Below are 21,609 nucleotides of genomic sequence, written 5' to 3'. Positions count from 1 at the left end.
ACCAATATTAAAAAAATTACTGCATCAAATCTACTGTTTGGATTGTGGCAAATTTGGTACCATCTTGAAGCTGCACATTTCTACTTTAATTCTGAGTGAAAGAAACTACTTTACAATGCACAGCTTTAAGGTACAGTTATAGAAATCACTTAGATGTTTTAAGAATTTAGAAAAAGTCATACGAATAAGGGAATACAATTGTGATTTATTTTTAACCAAAATTGTGGCACTACATTACATGTTTCTGATAGTATACAGTATTACATATAAATTTCACACAGAATCATATTGTTTTTTAGTGTGGAAAATTTTAAAGCAAGGTTCCAGGCAGAGTGCAACGCCACACTGTTCACATTCGTATCGTGTCTCTTTGCGAGAAGCCTTGCCACTCTGTTTCTTGCTCCTGGAACTGCACACGTGACACACACGAGCAGCATACTTCTTAGTAGTTGCAGGTATGTGCTGCAAAAAATGTCTCTTTGTTAGCCGACCTACAGTTCCTTCATTTCTTGGAATGAATTCAAGTGTGTCGTCTTCAACAAGCTGAACTGCAAGCACTGTTATAAAGTCTGTTATTGTAATTTTCTTCCTGTGCACTGCATTGTACAGCCAAAATGCATTTGATACTCCCATAAGCAGCAAATGGAAATATAATTTTCGCCACCATTTCACAGTTCTGTGCTGGAACGGATTGTACTGCAGGCGTTGGTCTCCAATATCCACTCCAATTTTATTGAGGTTGTAATCAAGTACCTGAAGTGGTTTCAATACTACAGACCCATTTCTCTTAGTATGCGTACCAAATGTTGCTTGATGCCTTGTAGACAATGTATACACATCTCTCTTATCTTTCCACTTCATTGCCAATACATTATCTTTACGCCGAAAAGACATTTCGCCCTTTTTCAGCTTAGCAGATACTAAATCTTTAGGCAATCCTTTCCTGGATTTGTTCACAGTACCAACAGCTCCAGTGCCTTTCTCTGCCAGTTGCTGAAATAGCTCTGGACTGGAATAAAATCGATCTAAATACACAGTGTGGCCTTTGTTCAGCAAGCTGCTGTCAGACAACAATCGCAAAATAACCGCAGACGAAGAATTGTCAACAATATGCTTACCAGCATAAACTTCAAAATTTACAACATAGCCACTACTGGCTTCAGCAACAGCATATACTTTCAGTCCATACTTATGAGGCTTATTTTGCATGTAAACACGGAAACTCACACGACCTCGAAATGGGCAAATTCCTTCATCAATTGTCACTTTTTCTGAGGGACGATATGCCTGGATACATCGCTCCTTCAAATTATTATAATATGGCAAAACTTTGTAAAGTGGATGAAATCCATCTTCGCCTGGTTTTTTCTGATTTGAATTGTCAACAAGATGCAAGCATGACAGTATCTGAGTGAAACGCAAACGGCTCATGACATGGGGACAAAAGTTACAACTAAGAACAGGATTAGTGCTCCAATGGTCCGCAATTTTTGGCTTTTTCGAAACACACATGTGGAAAATAATACCCAAGAAACGCCTCATCTCACTTATAGTCACTGGCTTCCACGAACTCAAAACTGAATGGGGCTTCAGATTATTTCCTCTTCTTTTCTTCTGTATTGTCTGTGATGCATACAAATTTGTCTGTCTCTTGAGTTCATTTACGTCACTGTCAGTAAGGAACACTTTACTGCAATCCAGTACAGAACTCGACTCATCAATATCCACTAGTATCTGCCTGGGTGTCGTGTTGACAGGCAGAGGTCGGTAGGTGTCAACTGCAGTCCACTCACTGTCTTTCGGATACGGCACAGCTGCTGGATTTGAAGCAACACCTTCAACATCATTCTCGTCTTCATCTGAAGACAAACTGTCATCAATCTCGTCTTCTAAAAAGAATATCACATTATGTGTAACTACATACATCGTTTACACATGTTCAACAGATATGTGCGTACTGCACAATTACGTGGAAAATTCGGAAATACGTACCTTCAAACACACCATTGCATTCAGAATCGTCTGAATCACTCTCTACATTATCCAGAGTGTCGCTATGATTGATCAAATCCGCAATTTCTGCGTCTGATAAACCGCGCCGAAACATGATGACAAACAACTGAATGATATACAGACTGAGAACGCAAAGATAAGTTTTAACATGAATTACAGCGCTGCCGTGACATCTATGGACGCATTTTGTTAATAAACATCTGAAAAACGTATAGCGCTGGCCAAACCCGTAGAAATAACGTTGCAGTGTTTTGAATGAAATTAAATGTAGCGGCCCGTAAATTTTACGGGCTTGGTGATTTTCGCGCGATCCCAGGCCCGTAAATTTTACGGGCTTGGCGCTTAGAGTGTTAATTTGGGATGCAATTTCTGTGTTTTATCGTCAATAAGACGGTCCAAGGGATACAGTAAACCTGAAGTGAAGCATCAGAATCTAAAACTAGACTCACAGGAGAGAATCATATCATAGAACGTTAGAGTGTCAGTCCTCTTGTACTTAAGTCGGCATTGTGTCTTTTGTATTAAATTGGATGCAATTTCTGTGTTTCATCGTCAATAAGAATGACCAAGGTATACAGTAAACCTGAAGTGAAGCATCGGAATTTACAACTCAACTCACAGGAGAGGTTTAAATCATAGAAAGTTAGAGTGCCAGTCCTCTTGTACTTAAGTCGGCACTGTGCCTTTTGTATTAAATTCGGATGCAATTTCTGTGTTTCATCGTCAATAAGAAGGTCCAAGGTATACAGTAAACCTGAAGTGAGGCATCGGAATCTAAAACTGGACTCACAGGACAGGTTCAAATCATAGAAAGTTAGAATGTCAGTCCTCTTGTACTTAAGTCGGCATTGTGCCATTTGTATTAAATTCGGATGCAATTTCTGTGCTTCATCTTCAATAAGAAGGTCCAAGGGATACAGTAAACCTGAAGTGCAGCATCGGAATCTAAAACTGGAATCACAGGAGAGGTTAAAATCATAGAACATTAGAGTGTCAGTCCACTTGTACTTAGGTCGGCATTGTGTTTTTGTATTAAATTCGGAAGCAATTTCTGTGTTTCGTCTTCAATTAGAAGGTCCAAGGGATACAGTAAATCTGAAGTGAAGCATCGAAATCTAAAACTGGACTCACGGGACAGGTTCAATTCATAGAAAGTTAGAGTATCAGTCCTCTTGTACTTAAGTCGGCATTGTGCCTTTTGTATTAAAGTCAGATGCAATTTCTGTGTTTCATCGTCAATAAGATGGTCCTAGGAATACAGTAAACCTAAAGGGAAGCATCGGATCTAAAACTGGACTCACAGGAGAGGTTCAAATCATAGAAAGTTAGAGTGTGTGTCCTCTTGGACTTAAGTCGGCATTGTGCCTTTTGTATTAAATTCGGATGCAATTTCTGTGTTTCATCGTCAACAAGAAGGTCCCAAGGTATACAGTAAACCTGAAGTGAAGCATCGGAATCTATAACTGAACTCACAGGAGAGGTTAAAATCATAGAAAGTTAGAGTGTCAGTCCTCTTGAACTTAAGTCGGCATTGTGCTTTTTGTATTAAATTCGGATGCAATTTCTGTGCTTCATCGTCAATAAGAAGGTCCAAGGGATACAGCAAACCTGAAGTGAACCATCGGAATCTAAAACTGGACTCACAGGAGAGGTTCGAATCATAGAAAGTGAGAGTGTCACTCCTCTTGTACTTAAGTCGGCTTTGTGCCTTTTGTATTAAATTCGGATGCAATTTCAGTGTTTCATCGTCAATAGGAAGGTCCAAGGGATACAATAAACCTGAAGTGAAGCATCGGAATCTAAAACTGCACTGACAGGAGAGGTTCACGTCATAGAAAATTAGAGTGTCAGTCCTCTTGTACTTAAGTTGGCATTGTGCCTTTTGTATTAATTTCGGTTGCAATTTCTGTGTTTCATCGTCAATTAGAAGGTCCAAGGGATACAGTAAACCTGAAGTGAAGCATCAGAATCCAAAACTGGACTCACAGGAGAGGATCAAATCATAGAATGTTAGAGTGTCAGTCCTCTTCTACTTAAGTCGGCATTGTGACTTTTGTATTAGATTTGGATGCACTTTCTGTATTTCATCGTCAATAAGATGGTCCTAGGAATACAGTAAATCTGAAGTGAAGCATCGGATCTAAAACTGGACTCACAGGAGAGTCTCAAATCATAGAAAGTTAGAGTGTCAGTCCACTTGTACTTAAGTCGGCATTGTGCCTTTTGTATTAAATTCGGATGCAATTTCTGTGTTTCAACGTCAATAAGAAGGCCCAAGGTATACAGTAAACCTGTAATGAAGCAACGGAATCTAAATCTGGACTCTCAGGAGAGGTTCAAATCATAGAAAGTTAGAGTGTCAGTCCTCTTGTACTTAAGTCAGCATTGTGCCTTTTGAATTATATTCGGATGCAATTTCTGTGTTTCATCGTCAATAAGAAGGTCCAAGATATACAGTAAACCAGAAGTGAAGCATCGGAATCAAATACTGGACTCACAGGAAAGGTTCAAATCATAGAAAGTTAGAGTGTCTGACCTCTAGGACTTAAGTCGGAATTGTGCCTTTTGTATTAAATTCGGATGCAATTTCTGTGTTTCATCGTCAACAAGAAGCTCCAAGGTATACAGTAAACCTGAAGTGATGCATCGGAATCTAAAACTGGTCTCACAGGAGAGGTTCAAAACATAGAAAGTTAGAGTGTCAGTCGTCTTGCACATAAGTCAGCATTGGGCCTTTTGTATTAAATTCGGATGCAATTTCTGTGTTTCATCGTCAATAGGAATGTCCAAGGGATACAGTAAACCTAAATGAAGCATCGGAATCCAAACCTGAACTCACAGGAGATGTTTAAATCATAGAAAGTTAGAGTGTCAATCCTCTTGTACTTAAGTGGGCATTGTGCATTTTGTATTAAATTCGGATGCAATTTCTGTGCTTCATCGTCAATAAGAAGGTCCAAGGTTTACAGTAAACCTGAAGTGAAGCACCGAAATCTAAAACTCAACCCACAGGAGAGGTTCAAATCATAGATAGTCAGAGTGGCAGTCCTTTTGTACTTAAGTCGGCATTGTGCCTTTTGTATTGAATTCGGATGCAATTTCTGTGTTTCATCGTCAATTAGAAGGTCCAAGGTTTACAGTAAACCTGAAGGGATGCATCGAAATCTAAAACTCCACCCACAGGAGAGGTTCAAATCATAGAAAGTTTGAGTGTCAGTTCTCTTGTACTTAAGTCGGCATTGTGCCTTTTGTATTAAATTCGGATGGAATATCTGTGTTTCATCGTCAATAAGAAAGACCAAGGTATACAGTTCACTTGAAGTGAAGCATCAGAATCAAAAACCGGACTCACAGGAGAGGTTTAAATCAATGAAAGTTAGAGTGTCAGTCCTCTTGTACTTAAGTCGGCATTGTGCCTTGGGATTAAATTCGGATGCAATTTCCGTGTTTCATCGTCGATAAGAAGGTCCAAGGGATACAGTAAACCTGAAGTGAAGCTTTGGAATCTCAAACTGGACTCACAGGAGGGGTTTAAATCATAGAAAGTTAGAGTGTCAGTCCTCTTGCACTTAAGTCAGCATTGTGCCTTTTGTATGAAATTCGGATGCAATTTCTGTGTTTCATCGTCAATAGGTATGTCCAAGGGATACACTAAACCTGAAGTGAAGCATCGGAGTCTAAAACTGAACTCACAGGAGGGGTTCAATTCATAGAAAGTTAGAGTGTCAGTCCTCTTGTACTAAAGTCGGCTTTGTGCCTTTTGTATCAAATTCGGATGCAATTTCAGTGTTTCATCGTCAATAAGAAGATCCAAGGGATACAGTAAACCTGAAGTGAAGCAACGGAAAATAAAACTGTACTGACAGGAGAAGTTCACGTCATAGAAAATTAGAGTGTCAGTCCTCTTGTACTTAAGTTGGCATTGTGCCTTTTGTATTAAATTCGGATGCAATTTCTGTGTTTCATCGTCAATTAGAAGGTCCAAGGGATACAGTAAACCTGAAATGAAGCATCGGAATCTAAAACTGGACTCACAGGTAAGGTTCAAATCATAGAAAGTTAGAGTGTCAGTCCTCTTGTACTTAAGTCGGCATTGTGCTATTTGTATTAAATTCGGATGCAATTTCTGTGTTTCATCGTCAATAAGAAGGTCCAAGGGATACAGTAAACGTGAAGTGCAACATCGGAATCTAAAACTGGACTCAAAGGCGAGGTTCAAATCATAGAAAGTTAAAGTGTCAGTCCTCTTGTACTTAAGCCGGCATTGTGCCTTTTGTATTAAATTCAGAGGCAATATCTGTGTTTCACCGTCAATAAGAAGGTCCAAGGGATACAGTAAACCTGAAGTGAAGCATCAGAATCTAAAACTGGACTCACAGGAGAGGATCAAATCATAGAATGTTAGAGTGTCAGTCCTCTTGTACTTAAGTCGGCATTGTGCCTTTTGTATTAGATTTGGATGCAATTTCTGTATTTCATCGTCAATAAGATGGTCCTAGGAATAGAGTAAAACTGAAGTGAAGCATCGGATCTAAAACTGGACTCACAGGAGAAGTTCAAATCATAGAAAGTTAGAGTGTCAGTCCACTTGTACTTAAGTCGGCATTGTGCCTTTTGTATTAAATTCGGATGCATTTTCTGTGTTTCATCGTCAATAAGAATGTCCAAGGGATACAGTAAACCTGAAGTGAAGCATCGGAATCTATAACTGGACTCATAGTAGAGGTTCAAATCATAGAAAGTTAGAGTGTCAGTCCTATTGTACTTAAGTCGACATTGTGCCTTTTGTACTAAATTCTGATGCAATTTCTGTGTTTCATCGTCAATAAGATGGTCCAAGGGATACAGTAAACCTGAAGTGAAGCATCGGAATCTAAAACTGGACTCACAGGAGGGGTTCAAATCATAGGAAGTTAGAGTATCAGTCCTGTTGTACTTAAGTCGGAATTGTGCCATTTTTTAAATTATATTCGGATGCAATTTCTGTGTTTCATCGTCAATAAGCAGGTCCAAGGGATTCAGTAAACCTGAAGTGAAGCATCGGAAGCTATAACTGGACTCACAGGACAGGTTCAAATCATAGAATGTTAGAGTATCACCCTCTTGTACTTAAGTCGGCATTGTGCCTTTAGTATATAATTCCGATGCAATTTCTGTGTTTCATCGTCAACAAGAAGGTCCAAGGGATACAGTAAACCTGAAGTGAAGCATCGGAATCAAAAACTGGACTCACAGAAGAGGTTCAAATCATAGAAAGTGAGAGTGTCAGTCCTCTTGTACTTAAGTCGGCATTGTGCCTTTTGTATTAAATTCAGATGCAATTTCTGTGTTTCATCGTCAATAAGATGGTCCAAGGGGTACAGTAAACCTGACGCGAAGCATCGGAAACTGTAACTAGACTCACAGGAGAGGTTCAAATCATAGAAAGTTAGAGTGTCAGTCATATTGTACTTAAGTCGGCATTTTGCCTTTTGTATTAAAGTCGGATGCAATTTCTGTGTTTCATCGTCAATAAAAAGGTAAAAGGTTTACTGGAAACCTGAAGTGAAGAATCGAAATCTAAAACTGGACTCACAGGAGAGGTTCAAATCATAGAAAGTTAGCGTGTCAGTCCTCTTGTACTTAAGTCTGCATTGTGCCTTTTGTATTAAAGTCAGATGCTATATCTGTGTTTCATCGTCAATAAGAAGATCCAATTTATACAGTAAACCTGAAGTGTAGCATGGGAATCTAAAACTGGACTCACTGGAGAGGTTCAAATCATAGAAAGTTAGAGTCTCAGTCCTCTTGAACTTAAGTCGGCATTCTGCCTTTTGAATTAAATTTGGATGCAATTTCTGTGTTTCATCGTCAATCAGAAGGTTCAAGGAATACAGGAAAACTGAAGTGAAGCATCGGAATCTATAAATGGACTTAAAGGAGAGGTTCAAATCATAGAAAGTTAGATTGTCAGTCCTCCTGTACTTAAGTCGGCATTGTCCCTTTTGTATTAAATTCGGAAGCAATTTCTGTGTTTCGTCTTCAATAAGAAGGTCCAAGGGATACAGTAAACCTGAAGTGAAGCATCGAAATCTAAAACTGGACTCACAGGAGAGGTTCAAATCATAGAAATTTAGAGTGTCAGTCCTCTTGTACTTAAGTCGCCATTGTGCCTTTGGAATTAAATGCGGATGCAATTTCTGTGTTTCATCGTCAATAAGAATGTCCAAGGGATACAGTAAACCTGAAGTGAAACATCGCAATCTAAAACTGTACTCGGAGGAGAGGTTCAACTCATAGGAGGTTAGAGTGTCAGTCCTCTTGTACTTAAGTCGGCATTGTGCCTTTTGTATTAAATTCAGATGCAATTTCTGTGCTTCATCGTCAATAAGATGGTACAAGGGATACAGTAAACCTGAAGCGAAGCATCGGAATCTAAAACTGGACTCACAGGAGAGGTTCTAATCAAAGGAAGTTAGAGTGTCAGTCCCCTTGTTCTTAAGTCGGCATTGTGACCTTTGTATTGAATTCGGATGCAATTTCTGTGTTGCATCGTCAATACGAAGGCCCAAGGTATACAGTTAACCTGAACTGAAGCATCGGAATCTACAACTGGATTCACAGGAGAGGTTTAAATCAAAGACAGTTAGAGTGTCAGTCCTCTTGTACTTAAGTCAGCATTGTGCCTCTTGTATTAAATTCGGATGCAATTTCTGTGTTTCATCGTCAATAAGAAGGTCCAAGGGATACAGTAAACCTGAAGTGAAGCATCGGAATCAAAAACTGGACTCACAGGAGTGGTTCAAATCATAGAAAGTAAGAGTGTCAGTCCACTTGTACTTAAGTCGGCATTGTGCCTTTTGTATTAAATTCTGATGCAATTTCTGTGTTTCAACGTCAATAAGAGGGTCCAAGGTAGTGAAGCATCGGAATCTAAAAGTGGTATCACAGGAGAGGTTCAAATCATAGAAAGTTAGAGTGTCAGTCCACTTGTACTTAAGTCGGCATTGTGCCTTTTGTATTAAATTCGGATGCAATTTCTGTGTTTCAACGTCAATAAGAAGGCCCAAGGTATACAGTAAACCTGTAATGAAGCAACGGAATCTAAATCTGGACTCACAGGAGAGGTTCAAATCATAGAAAGTTAGTGTCAGTCCTCTTGTACTTAAGTTGGCATTGTGCCTTTTGTATTAAATTCGGATGCAATTTCTGTGTTTCATCGTCAATAAGAATGTTTAAGGTATACAGTAAACCTGAAGTGAAGCATCGGAATCTACAACTCAACTCACAGGAGAGGTTAAAATCATAGAAAGTTAGAGCATCCGTCCTCTTGTACTTAAGTCGGCATTGTCACTTTTGTATTGAATTCGGATGCAATATCTGTGTTTCATCGTCAACAAGAAGGTCCATGGTATACAGTAAACCTGTAGTGAAGCATCGGAATCTAAAACTGGATTCACACGAGAGGTTTAAATCATAGAAAGTTAGAGTGTCAGTCTTCTTGTACATAAGACGGCATTGTGCCTTTTTTATTAAATTCGGATGCAATTACTGTGTTTCATCGTCAATAAGATCCAAGGGATACAGTAAACCTGAAGTGAAGCATCGGAATCTAAAACTGGACTCACAGTAGAGGATCAAATCATAGAACGTTAGAGTGTCAGTCCTCTTGTGCTTAAGTCGGCATTGTGCCTTTTGTATTAAATTGGATGCAATTTCTGTGTTTCATCGTCAATAAGAATGACCAAGGTATACAGTAAACCTGAAGTGAAGCATCGGAATCTACAACTCAACTCACAGGAGAGGTTTAAATCATAGAAAGTTAGAGTGCCAGTCCTCTTGTACTTAAGTCGGCACTGTGCCTTTTGTATTAAATTCGGATGCAATTTCTGTGTTTCATCGTCAATAAGAAGGTCCAAGGTATACAGTAAACCTGAAGTGAGGCATCGGAATCTAAAACTGGACTCACAGGACAGGTTCAAATCATAGAAAGTTAGAATGTCAGTCCTCTTGTACTTAAGTCGGCATTGTGCCATTTGTATTAAATTCGGATGCAATTTCTGTGCTTCATCTTCAACAAGAAGGTCCAAGGGATACAGTAAACCTGAAGTGCAGCATCGGAATCTAAAACTGGAATCACAGGAGAGGTTAAAATCATAGAACGTTAGAGTGTCAGTCCACTTGTACTTAAGTCGGCATTGTGCCTTTTGTATTAAATTCGGGTGCAATTTCTGTGTTTCATCGTCAATAAGAATGTCCAAGGTACACAGTAAACCTGAAGTGAAAGCATCGGAATCTAAAACCGGACTCACAGGAGCGGTTAGATCATAGAAAGTTAGGGTTTCAGTCCTCTTGTACTTAAGTCGGCATTGCTTCTCTTGGATTAAATTCGGATGCAATTTCTGTGCTTCATCATCAATAAGACGGTCCAAGGCATACAGTAAACCTGAAGTGAAGCATCAAAATCTTAAACTGACTCACAGGAGAGGTTCAAATCATAGAAAGTTAGAGTGTCAGTCCTCTTGTACTTAAGTCGGCATTGTGCCTTTTGTGTTAAATTCGGATGCAATTTCTGTGTTTCATCGTCAATAAGAAGGTCCAAGGTTTACAGTAAACCTGAAGTGAAGCATCGATATCTAAAAGTCAACTCAGAGGAGAGGTTCAAATCATAGAAAGTTAGAGTGGCAGTCCTCTTGTACTTAAGTCGGCATTGTGCCTTTTGTATTAAATTCGGATGCAATTTCTGTGTTTCATCGTCAATAAGAAGATCCAAGGGATACAGTAAACCTGAAGTGAAGCATCGGAATCTGAAACTGGACTCACAGGAGAGGTTCAAATCACAGAAAGTTAGAGTGTCAGTCCTCTTGTACTTAAGTCGGCATTGTGCCTTTTGTATTAAATTCGGATGCCATTTCTGTGTTTCATCGTTAATTAGAAGGTCCAAGGGATACAGTAAACCTGAAATGAAGCATGGGAATCTAAAAGTGGACTCGTAGGTAAGGTTCAAATCATAGAAAGTTAGAGTGTCAGTCCTCTTGTACTTAAGACGCCATTGTGCCTTTTGTATTAAATTCGGGTCAATTTCTGTGTTTCATCGTCAATAAGATGGTCCAAGGGATACAGTAAACCTGAAGTGAAGCATCGGAATCTAAAACTGGACTCACAGGAGCGGTTAAATCATAGAAAGTTAGAGTGGCAGTCCTCTTGTACTTAAGTCGGCATTGTGCCTTTTGTATTAAATTCGGATGCAATTTCAGTGTTTCATCGGCAATAAGAAGGTCCAAGGGATACAGTAAACCTGAAGTGAAGCATCGGAATCTCAAACTGGACTCAGAGGAGAGGTTCAAAACATAGAAAGTTGGAGTGTCAGTCCTCTTGTACTTAAGTCGGCATTGTGTCTTTTGTATTAAATTCGGATGCAATTTCTATGTTTCATCGTCAATAATAAGGACCAAGGGATACAGTAAACCTGAAGTGAAGCATCGGAATCTGAAACTGGATTCACAGGAGAGGTTCAAATCATAGAACGTTAGAGTGTCGGTCTTCTTGTACTTAAGTCGGCATTGTGCGTTTTGTATTCAATTCGGATGCAAGTTCTGAATTTCATCGTCAATATGAAGGTCCAAGGGATACAGTAAACCTGAAGTGAAGCATCGGAATCTCAAACTGGACTCAGAGGAGAGTTTCAAAACATAGAAAGTTGGAGTGTCAGTCCTCTTGTACTTAAGTCGGCATTGTGCCTTTTATATTAAATTCGGATGCAATTTCTGTGTTTCATCGTCAATTAGAACGTCCAAGGGATACAGTAAACCTGAAATGAAGCATCGGAATCTAGTACTGGACTCACAGGTAAGGTTCTAATCATAGAAAATTACAGTGTTAGTCCTCTTGTACTTAAGTCGGCATTGTGCATTTTGTATTAATTTGGGATGCAATTTCTGTGTTTTATCGTCAATAAGACGGTCCAAGGGATACAGTAAACCTGAAGTGAAGCATCGGAATCTAAAACTAGACTCACAGGAGAGAATCATATCATAGAACGTTAGAGTGTCAGTCCTCTTGTACTTAAGTCGGCATTGTGTCTTTTGTATTAAATTGGATGCAATTTCTGTGTTTCATCGTCAATAAGAATGACCAAGGTATACAGTAAACCTGAAGTGAAGCATCGGAATTTACAACTCAACTCACAGGAGAGGTTTAAATCATAGAAAGTTAGAGTGCCAGTCCTCTTGTACTTAAGTCGGCACTGTGCCTTTTGTATTAAATTCGGATGCAATTTCTGTGTTTCATCGTCAATAAGAAGGTCCAAGGTATACAGTAAACCTGAAGTGAGGCATCGGAATCTAAAACTGGACTCACAGGACAGGTTCAAATCATAGAAAGTTAGAATGTCAGTCCTCTTGTACTTAAGTCGGCATTGTGCCATTTGTATTAAATTCGGATGCAATTTCTGTGCTTCATCTTCAATAAGAAGGTCCAAGGGATACAGTAAACCTGAAGTGCAGCATCGGAATCTAAAACTGGAATCACAGGAGAGGTTAAAATCATAGAACATTAGAGTGTCAGTCCACTTGTACTTAAGTCGGCATTGTGCCTTTTGTATTAAATTCGGGTGCAATTTCTGTGTTTCATCGTCAATAAGAATGTCCAAGGTATACAGTAAACCTGAAGTGAAAGCATCGGAATCTAAAACCGGACTCACAGGAGCGGTTAGATCATAGAAAGTTAGGGTGTCAGTCCTCTTGTACTTAAGTCGGCATTGCTTCTCTTGGATTAAATTCGGATGCAATTTCTGTGTTTCATCATCAATAAGACGGTCCAAGGCATACAGTAAACCTGAAGTGAAGCATCAAAATCTTAAACTGACTCACAGGAGAGGTTCAAATCATAGAAAGTTAGAGTGTCAGTCCTCTTGTACTTAAGTCGGCATTGTGCCTTTTGTGTTAAATTCGGATGCAAATTCTGTGTTTCATCGTCAATAAGAAGGTCCAAGGTTTACAGTAAACCTGAAGTGAAGCATCGATATCTAAAAGTCAACTCAGAGGAGAGGTTCAAATCATAGAAAGTTAGAGTGTCAGTCCTCTTGTACTTAAGTCGCCATTGTGCCTTTTGTATTAAATTCGGGTCACTTTCTGTGTTTCATCGTCAATAAGATGGTCCAAGGGATACAGTAAACCTGAAGTGAAGCATCGGAATCTAAAACTGGACTCACACGAGAGGATCAAATCATAGAACGTTAGAGTGTCAGTCCTCATGTGCTTAAGTCGGCATTGTGCCTTTTGTATTAAATTGGATGCAATTTCTGTGTATCATCGTCAATAAGAATGACCAAGGTATACAGTAAACCTGAAGTGAAGCATCGGAATCTACAACTCAACTCACAGGAGAAGTTTAAATCATAGCAAGTTAGAGTGTCTGTCCTCCTGTACTTAAGTCGGCATTGTGCCTTTTGTATTAAATTCGGATGCAATTTCTGTGTTTCATCGTCAATAAGAAGGTCCAAGGTATACAGTAAACCTGAAGTGAAGCATCGGAATCTAAATCTGGATGCACAGGAGAGGTTCATATCATAGAAATGTACAGTGTCGGTATTCTTGTACTTAGGTCGGCATTGTGTTTTTGTATTAAATTCGGAAGCAATTTCTGTGTTTCGTCTTCAATTAGAAGGTCCAAGGGATACAGTAAACCTGAAGTGAAGCATCGAAATCTAAAACTGGACTCACAGGACAGGTTCAATTCATAGAAAGTTAGAGTGTGTGTCCTCTTGGACTTAAGTCGGCATTGTGCCTTTTGTATTAAATTCGGATGCAATTTCTGTGTTTCATCGTCAACAAGAAGGTCCCAAGGTATACAGTAAACCTGAAGTGAAGCATCGGAATCTATAACTGAACTCACAGGAGAGGTTAAAATCATAGAAAGTTAGAGTGTCAGTCCTCTTGAACTTAAGTCGGCATTGTGCTTTTTGTATTAAATTCGGATGCAATTTCTGTGCTTCATCGTCAATAAGAAGGTCCAAGGGATACAGCAAACCTGAAGTGAACCATCGGAATCTAAAACTGGACTCACAGGAGAGGTTCGAATCATAGAAAGTGAGAGTGTCACTCCTCTTGTACTTAAGTCGGCTTTGTGCCTTTTGTATTAAATTCGGATGCAATTTCAGTGTTTCATCGTCAATAGGAAGGTCCAAGGGATACAATAAACCTGAAGTGAAGCATCGGAATCTAAAACTGCACTGACAGGAGAGGTTCACGTCATAGAAAATTAGAGTGTCAGTCCTCTTGTACTTAAGTTGGCATTGTGCCTTTTGTATTAATTTCGGTTGCAATTTCTGTGTTTCATCGTCAATTAGAAGGTCCAAGGGATACAGTAAACCTGAAGTGAAGCATCAGAATCCAAAACTGGACTCACAGGAGAGGATCAAATCATAGAATGTTAGAGTGTCAGTCCTCTTCTACTTAAGTCGGCATTGTGACTTTTGTATTAGATTTGGATGCACTTTCTGTATTTCATCGTCAATAAGATGGTCCTAGGAATACAGTAAATCTGAAGTGAAGCATCGGATCTAAAACTGGACTCACAGGAGAGTCTCAAATCATAGAAAGTTAGAGTGTCAGTCCACTTGTACTTAAGTCGGCATTGTGCCTTTTGTATTAAATTCGGATGCAATTTCTGTGTTTCAACGTCAATAAGAAGGCCCAAGGTATACAGTAAACCTGTAATGAAGCAACGGAATCTAAATCTGGACTCTCAGGAGAGGTTCAAATCATAGAAAGTTAGAGTGTCAGTCCTCTTGTACTTAAGTCAGCATTGTGCCTTTTGAATTATATTCGGATGCAATTTCTGTGTTTCATCGTCAATAAGAAGGTCCAAGATATACAGTAAACCAGAAGTGAAGCATCGGAATCAAATACTGGACTCACAGGAAAGGTTCAAATCATAGAAAGTTAGAGTGTCTGACCTCTAGGACTTAAGTCGGAATTGTGCCTTTTGTATTAAATTCGGATGCAATTTCTGTGTTTCATCGTAAACAAGAAGCTCCAAGGTATACAGTAAACCTGAAGTGATGCATCGGAATCTAAAACTGGTCTCACAGGAGAGGTTCAAAACATAGAAAGTTAGAGTGTCAGTCGTCTTGCACATAAGTCAGCATTGGGCCTTTTGTATTAAATTCGGATGCAATTTCTGTGTTTCATCGTCAATAGGAATGTCCAAGGGATACAGTAAACCTAAATGAAGCATCGGAATCCAAACCTGAACTCACAGGAGATGTTTAAATCATAGAAAGTTAGAGTGTCAGTCCTCTTGTACTTAAGTCGGCATTGTGCATTTTGTATTAAATTCGGATGCAATTTCTGTGCTTCATCGTCAATAAGAAGGTCCAAGGTTTACAGTAAACCTGAAGTGAAGCACCGAAATCTAAAACTCAACCCACAGGAGAGGTTCAAATCATAGATAGTCAGAGTGGCAGTCCTTTTGTACTTAAGTCGGCATTGTGCCTTTTGTATTGAATTCGGATGCAATTTCTGTGTTTCATCGTCAATTAGAAGGTCCAAGGTTTACAGTAAACCTGAAGGGATGCATCGAAATCTAAAACTCCACCCACAGGAGAGGTTCAAATCATAGAAAGTTTGAGTGTCAGTTCTCTTGTACTTAAGTCGGCATTGTGCCTTTTGTATTAAATTCGGATGGAATATCTGTGTTTCATCGTCAATAAGAAAGACCAAGGTATACAGTTCACTTGAAGTGAAGCATCAGAATCAAAAACCGGACTCACAGGAGAGGTTTAAATCAATGAAAGTTAGAGTGTCAGTCCTCTTGTACTTAAGTCGGCATTGTGCCTTTTGTATTAAAGTCAGATGCAATTTCTGTGTTTCATCGTCAATAAGATGGTCCTAGGAATACAGTAAACCTTAAGGGAAGCATCGGATCTAAAACTGGACTCACAGGAGAGGTTCAAATCATAGTAAGTTAGAGTGTGTGTCCTCTTGGACTTAAGTCGGCATTGTGCCTTTTGTATTAAATTCGGATGCAATTTCTGTGTTTCATCGTCATCAAGAAGGTCCAAGGTATACAGTAAACCTGAAGTGAAGAATCGGAATCTAAAACAGGACTCACAGGAGAGGTTCAAATCATAGAAAGTTAGAGTGTCAGTCGTCTTGCACTTAAGTCAGCATTGTGCCTTTTGTATTAAATTCGGATGCAATTTCTGTGTTTCATCGTCAATAGGAATGTCCAAGGGATACATCAAACCTGAACTGAAGAATCGGAATCTATAACTGAAGTCACAGGAGAGGTTCAAATCATAGAAAGATGGAGTGTCAGTCCTCTTGTACTTAAGTCGGCATTGTTTCTCTTGTATTAAATTCGGATGCAATTTCTGTGTTTCATCATCAATAAGAAGGTCCAAGGGATACAGTAAACCTGAAGTGAAGCATAGGAATCTAAAACTGGACTCACAGGAGAGGTTCAAATCATAGAAATTTAGAGTGTCAGTCCTCTTGTACTTAAGTCGGCATTGTGCCTTTGGATTAAATTCGGATGCAATTTCCGTGTTTCATCGTCGATAAGAAGGTCCAAGGGATACAGTAAACCTGAAGTGAAGCTTTGGAATCTCAAACTGGACTCACAGGAGGGGTTTAAATCATAGAAAGTTAGAGTGTCAGTCCTCTTGCACTTAAGTCAGCATTGTGCCTTTTGTATGAAATTCGGATGCAATTTCTGTGTTTCATCGTCAATAGGTATGTCCAAGGGATACACTAAACCTGAAGTGAAGCATCGGAGTCTAAAACTGAACTCACAGGAGGGGTTCAATTCATAGAAAGTTAGAGTGTCAGTCCTCTTGTACTAAAGTCGGCTTTGTGCCTTTTGTATCAAATTCGGATGCAATTTCAGTGTTTCATCGTCAATAAGAAGATCCAAGGGATACAGTAAACCTGAAGTGAAGCAACGGAAAATAAAACTGTACTGACAGGAGAAGTTCACGTCATAGAAAATTAGAGTGTCAGTCCTCTTGTACTTAAGTTGGCATTGTGCCTTTTGTATTAAATTCGGATGCAATTTCTGTGTTTCATCGTCAATTAGAAGGTCCAAGGGATACAGTAAACCTGAAATGAAGCATCGGAATCTAAAACTGGACTCACAGGTAAGGTTCAAATCATAGAAAGTTAGAGTGTCAGTCCTCTTGTACTTAAGTCGGCATTGTGCTATTTGTATTAAATTCGGATGCAATTTCTGTGTTTCATCGTCAATAAGAAGGTCCAAGGGATACAGTAAACGTGAAGTGCAACATCGGAATCTAAAACTGGACTCAAAGGCGAGGTTCAAATCATAGAAAGTTAAAGTGTCAGTCCTCTTGTACTTAAGCCGGCATTGTGCCTTTTGTATTAAATTCAGAGGCAATATCTGTGTTTCACCGTCAATAAGAAGGTCCAAGGGATACAGTAAACCTGAAGTGAAGCATCAGAATCTAAAACTGGACTCACAGGAGAGGATCAAATCATAGAATGTTAGAGTGTCAGTCCTCTTGTACTTAAGTCGGCATTGTGCCTTTTGTATTAGATTTGGATGCAATTTCTGTATTTCATCGTCAATAAGATGGTCCTAGGAATAGAGTAAAACTGAAGTGAAGCATCGGATCTAAAACTGGACTCACAGGAGAAGTTCAAATCATAGAAAGTTAGAGTGTCAGTCCACTTGTACTTAAGTCGGCATTGTGCCTTTTGTATTAAATTCGGATGCATTTTCTGTGTTTCATCGTCAATAAGAATGTCCAAGGGATACAGTAAACCTGAAGTGAAGCATCGGAATCTATAACTGGACTCATAGTAGAGGTTCAAATCATAGAAAGTTAGAGTGTCAGTCCTATTGTACTTAAGTCGACATTGTGCCTTTTGTATTAACTTCTGATGCAATTTCTGTGTTTCATCGTCAATAAGATGGTCCAAGGGATACAGTAAGCCTGAAGTGAAGCATCGGAATCTAAAACTGGACTCACAGGAGGGGTTCAAATCATAGGAAGTTAGAGTATCAGTCCTGTTGTACTTAAGTCGGAATTGTGCCATTTTTTAAATTATATTCGGATGCAATTTCTGTGTTTCATCGTCAATAAGCAGGTCCAAGGGATTCAGTAAACCTGAAGTGAAGCATCGGAAGCTATAACTGGACTCACAGGACAGGTTCAAATCATAGAATGTTAGAGTATCACCCTCTTGTACTTAAGTCGGCATTGTGCCTTTAGTATATAATTCCGATGCAATTTCTGTGTTTCATCGTCAACAAGAAGGTCCAAGGGATACAGTAAACCTGAAGTGAAGCATCGGAATCAAAAACTGGACTCACAGAAGAGGTTCAAATCATAGAAAGTGAGAGTGTCAGTCCTCTTGTACTTAAGTCGGCATTGTGCCTTTTGTATTAAATTCAGATGCAATTTCTGTGTTTCATCGTCAATAAGATGGTCCAAGGGGTACAGTAAACCTGACGCGAAGCATCGGAAACTGTAACTAGACTCACAGGAGAGGTTCAAATCATAGAAAGTTAGAGTGTCAGTCATATTGTACTTAAGTCGGCATTTTGCCTTTTGTATTAAAGTCGGATGCAATTTCTGTGTTTCATCGTCAATAAAAAGGTAAAAGGTTTACTGGAAACCTGAAGTGAAGAATCGAAATCTAAAACTGGACTCACAGGAGAGGTTCAAATCATAGAAAGTTAGCGTGTCAGTCCTCTTGTACTTAAGTCTGCATTGTGCCTTTTGTATTAAAGTCAGATGCTATATCTGTGTTTCATCGTCAATAAGAAGATCCAATTTATACAGTAAACCTGAAGTGTAGCATGGGAATCTAAAACTGGACTCACTGGAGAGGTTCAAATCATAGAAAGTTAGAGTCTCAGTCCTCTTGAACTTAAGTCGGCATTCTGCCTTTTGAATTAAATTTGGATGCAATTTCTGTGTTTCATCGTCAATCAGAAGGTTCAAGGAATACAGGAAAACTGAAGTGAAGCATCGGAATCTATAAATGGACTTAAAGGAGAGGTTCAAATCATAGAAAGTTAGATTGTCAGTCCTCCTGTACTTAAGTCGGCATTGTCCCTTTTGTATTAAATTCGGAAGCAATTTCTGTGTTTCGTCTTCAATAAGAAGGTCCAAGGGATACAGTAAACCTGAAGTGAAGCATCGAAATCTAAAACTGGACTCACAGGAGAGGTTCAAATCATAGAAATTTAGAGTGTCAGTCCTCTTGTACTTAAGTCGCCATTGTGCCTTTGGAATTAAATGCGGATGCAATTTCTGTGTTTCATCGTCAATAAGAATGTCCAAGGGATACAGTAAACCTGAAGTGAAACATCGCAATCTAAAACTGTACTCGGAGGAGAGGTTCAACTCATAGGAGGTTAGAGTGTCAGTCCTCTTGTACTTAAGTCGGCATTGTGCCTTTTGTATTAAATTCAGATGCAATTTCTGTGCTTCATCGTCAATAAGATGGTCCAAGGGATACAGTAAACCTGAAGCGAAGCATCGGAATCTAAAACTGGACTCACAGGAGAGGTTCTAATCAAAGGAAGTTAGAGTGTCAGTCCCCTTGTACTTAAGTCAGCATTGTGCCTTTTGTATTAAATTCGGATGCAATTTCTGTGTTTCATCGTCAATAAGAAGGTCCAAGGGATACAGTAAACCTGAAGTGAAGCATCGGAATCAAAAACTGGACTCACAGGAGTGGTTCAAATCATAGAAAGTAAGAGTGTCAGTCCACTTGTACTTAAGTCGGCATTGTGCCTTTTGTATTAAATTCTGATGCAATTTCTGTGTTTCAACGTCAATAAGAGGGTCCAAGGTAGTGAAGCATCGGAATCTAAAAGTGGTATCACAGGAGAGGTTCAAATCATAGAAAGTTAGAGTGTCAGTCCACTTGTACTTAAGTCGGCATTGTGCCTTTTGTATTAAATTCGGATGCAATTTCTGTGTTTCAACGTCAATAAGAAGGCCCAAGGTATACAGTAAACCTGTAATGAAGCAACGGAATCTAAATCTGGACTCACAGGAGAGGTTCAAATCATAGAAAGTTAGTGTCAGTCCTCTTGTACTTAAGTTGGCATTGTGCCTTTTGTATTAAATTCGGATGCAATTTCTGTGTTTCATCGTCAATAAGAATGTTTAAGGTATACAGTAAACCTGAAGTGAAGCATCGGAATCTACAACTCAACTCACAGGAGAGGTTAAAATCATAGAAAGTTAGAGCATCCGTCCTCTTGTACTTAAGTCGGCATTGTCACTTTTGTATTGAATTCGGATGCAATATCTGTGTTTCATCGTCAACAAGAAGGTCCATGGTATACAGTAAACCTGTAGTGAAGCATCGGAATCTAAAACTGGATTCACACGAGAGGTTTAAATCATAGAAAGTTAGAGTGTCAGTCTTCTTGTACATAAGACGGCATTGTGCCTTTTTTATTAAATTCGGATGCAATTACTGTGTTTCATCGTCAATAAGATCCAAGGGATACAGTAAACCTGAAGTGAAGCATCGGTATCTAAAACTGGACTCACAGTAGAGGATCAAATCATAGAACGTTAGAGTGTCAGTCCTCTTGTGCTTAAGTCGGCATTGTGCCTTTTGTATTAAATTGGATGCAATTTCTGTGTTTCATCGTCAATAAGAATGACCAAGGTATACAGTACACCTGAAGTGAAGCATCGGAATCTACAACTCAACTCACAGGAGAAGTTTAAATCATAGAAAGTTAGAGTGTCAGTCCTCCTGTACTTAAGTCGGCATTGTGCCTTTTGTATTAAATTCGGATGCAATTTCTGTGTTTCATCGTCAATAAGAAGGTCCAAGGTATACAGTAAACCTGAAGTGAAGCATCGGAATCTAAATCTGGACGCACAGGAGAGGTTCATATCATAGAAATTTAGAGTGTCAGTATTCTTGTACTTAGGTCGGCATTGTGTTTTTGTATTAAATTCGGAAGCAATTTCTGTGTTTCGTCTTCAATAAGAAGGTCCAAGGGATACAGTAAACCTGAAGTGAAGCATCGAAATCTAAAACTGGACTCACAGGACAGGTTCAATTCATAGAAAGTTAGAGTATCAGTCCTCTTGTACTTAAGTCGGTATTGTGCCTTTTGTATTAAAGTCAGATGCAATTTCTGTGTTTCATCGTCAATAAGATGGTCCTAGGAATACAGTAAACCTAAAGGGAAGCATCGGATCTAAAACTGGACTCAGAGGAGAGGTTCAAATCATAGAAAGTTAGAGTGTGTGTTTTCTTGGACTTATGTCGGCATTGTGCCTTTTGTAATAAATTCGGATGCAATTTCTGTGTTTCATCGTCAACAAGAAGGTCCAAGGTATACTGTAAACCTGAAGTGAAGCATCGGAATCTAAAACAGGACTCACAGGAGAGGTTCAAATCATAGAAAGTTAGAGTGTCAGTCCTCTTGCACTTAAGTCAGCATTGTGCCTTCTCTATTAAATTCGGCTGCAATTTCTGTGTTTCATCGTCAATAGGAATGTCCAAGGGATACAGTGAACCTGAAGTGAAGAATCGGAACCTATAACTGAACTCACAGGAGAGGTTAAAAACATAGATAGTTAGAGTGTCAGTCCTCTTGAACTTAAGT

General features: G+C 39.2%; 1 protein-coding gene across 1 annotated transcript in view; it reads right to left on the bottom strand.

Annotated features, from left to right (window-relative positions):
• Positions 1 to 273: 273 nt before the first annotated feature.
• LOC124594678 (piggyBac transposable element-derived protein 4-like) overlaps positions 274 to 21,609 on the bottom strand; it is a 34,054-nt gene continuing 12,718 nt past the window's right edge. The window contains exons 2-3 of the mRNA XM_047133045.1: positions 1,993 to 2,186; positions 274 to 1,889 (exon numbers count right to left, since the gene is read on the bottom strand). Of these exons, the coding sequence (XP_046989001.1) occupies positions 274 to 1,889; positions 1,993 to 2,186 (1,810 nt within the window). The remainder of the gene's footprint in view (positions 1,890 to 1,992; positions 2,187 to 21,609) is intronic.

The sequence above is a fragment of the Schistocerca americana genome, chromosome 2, assembly GCF_021461395.2.
Source record: "Schistocerca americana isolate TAMUIC-IGC-003095 chromosome 2, iqSchAmer2.1, whole genome shotgun sequence".
NCBI classification, from domain to species: domain Eukaryota; kingdom Metazoa; phylum Arthropoda; class Insecta; order Orthoptera; family Acrididae; genus Schistocerca; species Schistocerca americana.
This window is presented reverse-complemented; position numbering and strand designations above follow the sequence as displayed.